The sequence below is a fragment of the Rhincodon typus genome, chromosome 40 (assembly GCF_021869965.1).
Source record: "Rhincodon typus isolate 14 chromosome 40, sRhiTyp1.1, whole genome shotgun sequence".
Taxonomy (NCBI): Eukaryota; Metazoa; Chordata; class Chondrichthyes; order Orectolobiformes; family Rhincodontidae; genus Rhincodon; species Rhincodon typus.
Genome location: NC_063371.1, coordinates 3,328,590 through 3,337,548, shown reverse-complemented (window position 1 = coordinate 3,337,548; position 8,959 = coordinate 3,328,590). Strand labels below are relative to the sequence as shown.

The following is an 8,959-nucleotide window of genomic DNA, read 5'->3' as shown; positions in this document are numbered from 1 at the left end:
GCGCGAGAGAGAGACAGACAGAGCGCGAGAGAGAGACAGACAGAGCGCGAGAGAGAGTGTTTGGGGGGAGGAAGTGGTGATAGGGAGGTGGCAGCTGGGTGATAAAGCCATTCCTTGAAGCTCAATGGCTGCTCAGCCCTGCAGGTTCCAGGTGGATCGAAGTGAGTCTGTGGGCGGGAGTGGGGGTCCGTCCCCAAAGGAAGGGGGAGCCAGTGGGAGGGAGGGAGAGGAGGGTCAGAGTTTTGTTTCACCATCCCCTCACCACCTCCTCCTCCTCTCCCATCTATCTGACGCTCTGAGACATGTGCAAAGGGGTGAGCATCTCTTCAAAGATGGCACCTTTCACGTTGGACCCTCGCAAGTTCGCCTCCTGCAGGTCACAGCCAGACAGGTCACAATTCTGGAAGATAATGAGATGGGGACGGATTAGTCTGGATTCAATGGGAAAGGTGACCACAGTGCTCATCATTAGAATGACAAAAAGGTGCAGGCCCAGAAGTCAATATTTCCATATCCCTGCAACACAAATACTCCTTTTTCTCTCCTTTAGCAGGAGAGAATACACACAGTTTAGGGGAGTACGGTTTGTATTTTGGGCCAAGTTGATGTTGCTTTATTGGTAAGCTTGCAACATGCAAAATATAGATGACGCTGCACACCAAAGTCACCTTTTCTGACAAAAGTATACATTTCACATTTAAACAAAAGAAATGACAATTGTGTGTGTGGGGAGAGAATAAGTCTGTTTACAGATGATACAATGATTAGCTGGGTGGTTCACAATGGGGAAGGAGGTGTGGATTACAGCAGGATATAGATCAGTTGGTCCGATCAGTGGCAGAGGTGCCTTCGGAACAGGGAACAAGATAAGGGGAGTACTCAGTGTATGGGCAGGACTCTAGGTAGCTCAGAGGGTCAGAGGGATCTTGTCCACAGATCCTCCAAGGCGCAGGATAGGGTAATAGGATTGTTAAGATGGGCCACTTGCTTTTATCAGTCGTGGTATAGGTTATAACAGCGGGGATGTTAATGTCGGAGCTAGACAGGACTTTGGTTCGGTCACAGCTGGAGTACTGTGTGCAGGTCTGGTTCCCGCACTATAGGAAGGATGGGATTGTACCGGAGGTGGGGGGTGCAGAGGGAGATTCACCAGGGCGTTGCCCGGGGCGGAGCTGGATAGAGGCTGGATAAGCTCAGGATGTTTTCTTTGGAGCAGAGAAGGCTGAGGGGGGCACCTGATAGAGGTATGTAAGATTATGAGGGGAATGGACTGGGTTGGGGGGGGGGGGGGGGGGGGGGGGGGGGGGAGGGAATAAGAGAGCGTCTCCCCTTACGAGAAGGTGGACAAGAAGGGGGGGGCATCATTTTAAAGTAAAACGCAGAGGCTCAAAGGGAGGAATCTGGAACACACTACCTGGGAAGGCAGTTGAGGGTGGAAAGCCCCAAAATGTACTTTGGAAAAGCACTTGAAATGTCATAACACTGAAGACTGTTGGATCAGTGCGACAGGACGGCGCAGACTCGATGGGCTGAACGGCCTCTTCTGCACTGCGCAACTGAACCATTTGAAGGTACCTGCTTGGTAAAGACAAGGCTAAGGAGGAAGGAGCGGGGAGACGAACGGTCTCACTGCTTTCCAGAGAGCTGAAAGAGGCTAACTGATTGAACAGTTCCACTTCCGGGACCCCACTCTCCCGTTTCCGGCGTTGCGGGACACACGCGCGTGCGCAATCAGAGCGGGGATTTCCCGGCGCGCTCACCTCCAGGTCTGTCCCAGCCAGTGTGGCCCCTCGGAGGTTACAGTTTTTCAGCTTGGCGTTCTTCAGGGTGGCCACCCGCAGGTTAATGCCGGTCATCTGGCTCCCCTCCATGTCCACTCCCTTCAGGTTCGCCCCTGAAGAAATCCAACAGCGGGTTTACCGACCCCAGGCATGCGCAGCTCATCCGGCTGCCCCATGGCGAACCTCGCTGCCTTTCCCCGTGGGGCTCCTGGGCCTTGCCCCCTCCTCGCTTTCCACCTCCCCCCAGGTCTGGCAGTGCCTCCATCTCCTCTTCTTTTCACTCAATTCCCCTCCTCCTAGGCTTGCCCTACCCTAAAGCTGCTCCTTTCTGGCAGTGGCTCTGAATGTCAGTGGTAGCTCAATGCAGGAGTCCACTTTTTTTTTTTATAATCTTGTACAATGCCTTCCATCTTTCCAAGTTACTTCAGCTAGAAATGCAGAGTGTTGTATGCCTAGGCTCTAGTATTTCAATTGCTTTGATCATAGAGGAAGAATATCCAATGTAACCTAACTCTGACTTTAATACTGATTCCTCTGGGTACCTATGAATCACTAAACACTTAACACTGGGGCTTTCGGATATGCAATCATAACTCTGAAGCAAGCACTTATTGTACATAATCTCCAACTTTCCAATCAATCAGTCAGTCATTAAACCGGAGGTCTTCAGTAAGGGAAGCTGGGAAGTTCTCCCAAGTTCCCTGAGCAATATTTACCCACTGTTCAACAGCAATTTTGGGTTTTTGTAAAATTAGGTGCGCGGTACCACAACAGTTGCTGCTGTGTGACAAGTGTGGCCGCTACGTTAAAACAGCATTTCTCTCCTCCCTCCCAGAACCGCTCTGGATCTCTTCCCGAAAAGTGGTGAGAGGGGCCACACGAACGCAGAGTGTGAGTCGACTTACCCTCCAAGTTGGCTTTAAGGCCGGAGGGGTCTTCAAAGTTGCAGCCTTTCAGCGATGCCCCCTCGGCGTTAGAGCACAGCATTTTCACCCCCTGGAGGTTAGCACCCTGGCAAAACAGAAGGTGGGGAGGGAAAGAAAAACCCAGACATTAATCCACATTGCGCACGAGGAGCGACTGGTTTTCAAATCGTCAACATAAAAGAGTCATACGGCACAGAAACAGACCCTTCCGTCCAACTCATTCGTTACGACCCAGACATCCTAAATTAATGCAGTCCTATCTGTCAGCATTTGGTCTATCTTTCTCTAAACCCTTCCTATTCATGTGTTCACCCAGATGCCTTTTAAATGTCATTGTACCAGCCTCCTCCACTTCCTCTGGCAGCTCGTTCCATACAGGCACCACCCTCTGTGTGAAAGTGTTGCCCCTCAGGTCCCTTTTAAATCTTTCCCCTCTCGCCGTAAACCTACGCCCTCCAAGTTTTGGACTCCCCTATCCTGGGGAAAAGACCTTGTCTATTCACCCTATCCAAATCCCTCATGATTTTACAAACCTCTATAACGTCACCCCTCAGCCTCGGACACTCCAGGGAAAATAGCCCCAGTCTATTCAGCCTCTCCCTATGGCTCAAACCCTCCAACCCTGGCAATATCCTTGTAAAACCTTTCTCCACCCCTTCAGGTTTTACAACATCCTTCCTAAAGCAGGGAGACCAGAACTGAATGCAGAATTCCAAAAGTTGCCTAACCAATGTCCCGTACAGCCGCAACATGACCCTCCCAACTCCTATTCTCAATGCACTGACCAATAAAGGCAAGCGTACCAAACACCACCTTCACCGCCCTGTCTACCTGCAACTCCACTTTCAAGGAACTATGCACCTGCACCTCAAGGTCCCTTTGTCAGCAACACTCCCCAGGGCCTTACCATTAAGTGTATAAGTCCTGCCCTGATGTGCCTTTCCCAAAATGTAGCCCTTCACATTTATTTAATCGAACTCCATCTGCCACCCCTCGGCCCATGGGCCCATCTGATCAAGATCCCGTTGTACTCTGAGATAACCTTCACTGTCCACCACAGCCTCCAATTTCGGTGTCATCTGCAAACTTAGTAACCATACCTCCTATGTTCACATCCAAAACATTTACGTAAATGACAAAAAGCAGTGGACCCCACACCGATCCTTGTGGCACACTGCTGGTCAAAGGCCTCCAGTCTGAAGAATACCTTCTTTATTTATTAACGGGATGAGGGCGTTGCTGGCCAGGCAGCATTTATTGCCCATCTCTAATTGCCCAGAGGGCAGTTAAGAGTCAACCACACATTGCTGTGGGTCTGGAGTCACATGTAGGCCAGACCAGATGAGGATGGCAGTTTCCTTCCTGAAAGGACATTATATTCCTGGTTTATTCACAAAATTCAAGTGCAAAACAAAGGATAAGGAAGTCCTGCTCCAAATATGCGGGGTTTTGGTGCAATGAAATACTATGCACCAGGCTTAGTCTCCACATTTGAGCTGGGGCCCTGTCCAGCAAAGATTGACCAGATCGATCCCTGGGATAACAGGGCTCTCCCGAGAATGAGAAGCTGGGTACATTGACTCGAAATCTTCTGGAGTTTAGAAGAACGGGAGGTGATCTCATTGAAATGTACAACATTCTCAAGGGCTCAACAGAGTCGGCGTTGAGGTATTGTTAACCCCATCCAGCTGGGGTATCCAGAATACAGGAAGAAGGTAGAATGCTCTCAGGATAAAGGTGTCGATCGTTTGGAACTGAGAGGAGGTGGAATGTCCTTCAACGTGCTCCACAGAGGGGTTGTAAATGCTCCAATGGTGAATAGATTTAAGACTGAGGTGGATAGAAGTTCCTGGACTGGAAACGTTAGCTCTGCTTTCTCTCCCTCTCTCTCTACAGACGCTATGTATACCTGACACAATTTCTGTTTTGGCGGTAGACGGTCTCTCAGGGAGTGGGGCAGGAGAGTGGAGTTGAGGTCAGTGATCAGGTGCGCTCGTTCTGAATGGGGCAGGAGGCCTGAAGGGGCCGAATATCCTACCCCTGGTCCTATTCTGTACCTTTTAATGCATTTAATTCCCCGGATGGACTGAAAGTATTTGTGCCACAGGCAGTGACTATCTCCAGCAAGACAGAAACGTAGAAAGTAGGTGCAGAAGTGAGTCATTCGGCCCCTCGAGTCTGCAGAACTGTTCAATACGATCATGGCTGATCTTGCAGTTTCAGTCTCCCACTCCCGTTTACTCCCTGTATCCTTTTAATCACAAGGGCCACCCCCAGCTCCCTCCTCAATATATCTAATGAACTGGGCCCGATAGCTTCCTGTGGGAGAGAATTCTACAACTCTGACTGAAGAAATTCTTCTCCATTTCAGTCCTGAATTCGCTTACCCCTTGAATAAGATCGTGACCCCTAGTTCTGGACTTCCCCAATTTTAGGTACATTCTTCCCGGCTCTAGCCTGTTCAGTTCCATCAGGATTCCACATGTTCCGACGAGACACCTTCTCTCATTCTTCCACTTTCCAGGGAGTACAAGTCAATGCAGTCTTTAAAGAATCTAACCACTGCCCTTTGACATTCAATAGCATAATCACTGAATCCCCTCAAACCCCACAACATCAACATCCGGGGGTTACCACTGACCACAAACTGAACAGGACCAGCCCCATAATAAACACAGCGGCTACAGGATCAGGTCAGAGGCTGGGAATCCTGCAGCGAGTAACTCCCTTCCTGACTCCCTCCCAAAGCCTGTCCCACCATCGACAAGGCACAAGTCAGGGGTGTGATGGAATACTCCCCGTTTGCCCTGGATGGGGTGAGGGCGGCTCCAACAATACTGGAGAAGCTCGACACCATCCAGGGACAAAGCAGCACCGCCCCCCGCCACCTTGATTGGCCCCACCCCCCGTGAAGTGAGATCAGTGATAAAGCAGACACTCACGTCGAGTATAGCACCAGACAGGTCCGCCCTCTCCAGATTCGAACTGCAGAGGTTGGCATGGCTGAGATTGCAATTGCTGAGATTCGCCATCTTAAAGTTGATGTAGCGGAGGTCCAGTCGCGACAGATCAGTCCCGCGGAAGTTCAGGCCCTGGGTGGAGAGGAGGAGGCAGGGTCGAGACAAGTTATTTCACTCAAGGTGACAGGGCAAGGAGGACCCTACTCCATGACCTGCAGGGGGCACACAGCGCCTAACCCCTGGGGGTGGGGAGGTGTGGCAGGGGGGCACTGGACACTTCGACCATCGCTCGCAGCCTCCAACGGGGGGAATTTTGAACGCAGCCTGCCGGATTTCCCCCGGGCTCCCACGTGACGCCTTGTCAAAAGGTGTGGAGCCTGCTGTGCAGGGTGTCCCTTGTGTATGGATCACAAAAAGTTGGCTTGCAGGTCCAGCAGGAAGATCAGAAGGCAAATGGAATATAGACGGGTGGAGCTTAAAAACAGGGAGGTGACGCTGCAGCTGTATAAGGTGCTGGTGGGGCCACGCCTGGAGGACTGTGACCAGCTTTGGTCTCCTTCCTTGAGAAAGGACGTACTGGGACTGGAGTGGGTGCAGAGCAGGGTCGCTAGTTCGACTGCAGACTTGAAAGGGTTGGTTTATGGGGAGAGATTGAGTCGTCTGGAACTACATTCATTAGCATTTAGAAGAATGAGGGAGGATCTTATAGAAACTTGTAAAACGATGAAGGGAATCAGTAAAATAGCAGCAGGGAGGTTGTTCCCACTGGCGGGTGAAACTAGAACGAGGGGGCACGGCCTCAAAATAAGGGGAGGAGCAGATTTAGGACGGAGTTGAGGAGGAACATCTTCACCCAAAGGGTTGTGAATCTGTGGAATTCCCTGCCCAGTGAAGCAGGTGAGTCTACCTTGCTGAATGTTTTTAAGGCGAAGATAGACTTTTGAACAGCAAAGGGATTAAGGGTTATGGTGAGAGGGCAGAGCTGAGTGCATGAAAAGATCAGCCATGATCTTATCGAATGGCAGAGCAGACACGAGGGGCCAGATGGTCTCCTCCCGCTCCTGTTTCTTATGCAAAAACACTTTCGCTGAAGTCCATGTAAATTACATCCGCTGCATTATCCTCATCCACACACCGAGTCACCTCCTCAAAAAATAAAGAACGTGTTCAAACCTGGCAGAGGATTTGAAAATGAATGTCAGGGCCCTTGCAATCTCCTCCCTTGCCTCCATAAAGTGTTGTTGGAAGTGGAAAACAAGGATCTACGGCACTGTGTGGCACGACCTGCAGCACAGGTTCAGGGAGTCCCAGTGCTGGGAACTGACAGCAGCAGAAGGGTGGGGAAAAGGCGCTTCACGAGTAACCTCTGCACGACCAGAGTCCGGCTTCTCAATGCTCCGGAACGCAGCCCCCTCCCCACCATCCCCCACCGGTCACCTGGCAACGGAGCTCCGACTTGGTGGGCGTGGCCAGCAGAAAGCGGACAAACTCTTTCCGGGAGATGGGAGAGTGGTCTTCGGCAGGCAGGGAGTTCTGCGGAAGGAAGCGAAACAAAATCGGGTTAGCCGGAGCTCTGGTACCTGATCTTGCCATTGTCACAGTGGGTGGCCAAGGACAGGACGGCACACGGTGTGACAGAGCCAGACTCTGCTTCCCTGGTACCCAGCTCAACAGGCTTCCAGCACTAGCAGCAGCAGCGAAGGCTCTCTCAAGCCCCCACAGGTTTAAGGAACAGGAGAAGGCTATTTGGCCCATCAGGAGCACGCTACTCATTTGCAATGACGATAATCACAATACAGGTAGATCTGATGCTAGTGACGTGATGTATGCACACTCACACACACACAGAATAGCTTCCAAGCACAGCAAAGGCCATTCAGCCCCTTTACCTTAATCAACAGTTCCAACTGTTCAATTAACGAGTCTATGCCAAAGAACTTGGCTTCCTCGAGGACACCTGCAAGAGATGAGGACAGGCCACGTAAACTGCCACGAGAACTCCTCAACGGTATCCAGGGCCTGCAAGCTCCAGACAGAGGTATCTGCAGGAGCTCACCAGTAGTACGCAGGCCCATAAATTCCCACCACCGGCATTTGCCCTTATTCAGATTGAACTACACTGCTTCTCAAACTTCATGGAAAACATTATGGCCCCCGTGCCCTAAAAAACTACTTTAGAACGGAATTACGCGTGGAATCCCTACAGCGCGGAAGCAAGCCATTCAGCCCATCGAGTCCACACAGAATGTGCAAACTCTACACTGCTACCCGAGGTTGGGGAAATCAAACCCGGGTCCCTGGCGCTGTGAGGCAGCAGTGCTGACAGTCGAGCTGCTCCCAATTTATAAGGAGCTTTTCTTCTATGATTGCAGACGTAGCCGGTGCCCTCAAGTTGTCTCCTGGCACGGTACACCAAATGCACATGCCAGGAATTCTTCCTCCACTGTAATGGGCTTACCCAGACTGCGTGCAGATTGAAGTCGCTCACGATCGCTACATTCCCGACGCTTAAAGCATTTCTTAATGTAGAGTGCGCCCTACTTTCTCCTGAAAGCTGAAGGCCAATGTTTGCTGCCTGCATTGTTTACTCAGCTCCTCCCAGACCCATGACAACCCTTCCGAGGTCGCAGCGGCATCTCTCACAGGGCTTCTGAAGGTTTGCTGTAGCCCGGGCCCGAACGCAGGGGTAAGCTTACCAAGCAGGTTCAGGCCCTTGTTGACGATGAGCTGGCCGTGCCGCAGGTAGTTCAGGATCGGCATGAAGTACTCAGGGCTCCGGTCGATGAGGAAGCCCCCTTGGTGGTCGGTCTTGTTGCCCCACGCGTCTTGTTGCAGGACAGCCAGCCAGGGAGCGACCAAAATGACGAGGGAGGGACGGTAAAGGGAGTCAGCAGGAGACAAGAACAGTCACAGCGTTAGGCAGGTCCAGACTATCCAGACACACTGGCATGAGATGTTCGGCAGTGCTTCCATCAATCAGCAGAGGGTTTTAAACAAACATCAGCTCACACGTCCCGAGAACACGGAGAGACTCACCTTTATCACAGAACATGTGAGCAAGCATACTCTCTGGCTCCTTATTCACTAAAGTGCTCCTGCGGGCGACAAGAAATTAATCGCAAAGTTAATGGGCTGGGCGGCCAAAGCAATGCGGCTGTCCTTGAGCACATTCACTTTTCAAACACGCCAACCCTTCTGCAAAATACTGAGATAGAGTAAAGCTCGCCCATCAAAAGCTCCCAGGACAGGGACAGCACGGGGTTAGATACAGACTAAAGCTCCCTCTACACTG

At 51.3% G+C, this 8,959-nt stretch overlaps 1 protein-coding gene across 1 annotated transcript in view; it reads right to left on the bottom strand.

Annotated features, from left to right (window-relative positions):
• Positions 1 to 8,959, bottom strand: part of kctd9a (potassium channel tetramerization domain containing 9a) — a 12,810-nt gene that overhangs the window by 1,141 nt on the left and 2,710 nt on the right. Inside the window, exons 4-11 of the mRNA XM_020524518.2 lie at positions 8,704 to 8,762; positions 8,364 to 8,492; positions 7,557 to 7,624; positions 7,105 to 7,200; positions 5,650 to 5,799; positions 2,687 to 2,792; positions 1,761 to 1,894; positions 1 to 400 (exon numbers count right to left, since the gene is read on the bottom strand). The exon at positions 1 to 400 is cut by the window's left edge and continues 1,141 nt beyond it. Of these exons, the coding sequence (XP_020380107.2) occupies positions 284 to 400; positions 1,761 to 1,894; positions 2,687 to 2,792; positions 5,650 to 5,799; positions 7,105 to 7,200; positions 7,557 to 7,624; positions 8,364 to 8,492; positions 8,704 to 8,731 (828 nt within the window). The 5' untranslated portion in view covers positions 8,732 to 8,762 and the 3' untranslated portion in view covers positions 1 to 283. The remainder of the gene's footprint in view (positions 401 to 1,760; positions 1,895 to 2,686; positions 2,793 to 5,649; positions 5,800 to 7,104; positions 7,201 to 7,556; positions 7,625 to 8,363; positions 8,493 to 8,703; positions 8,763 to 8,959) is intronic.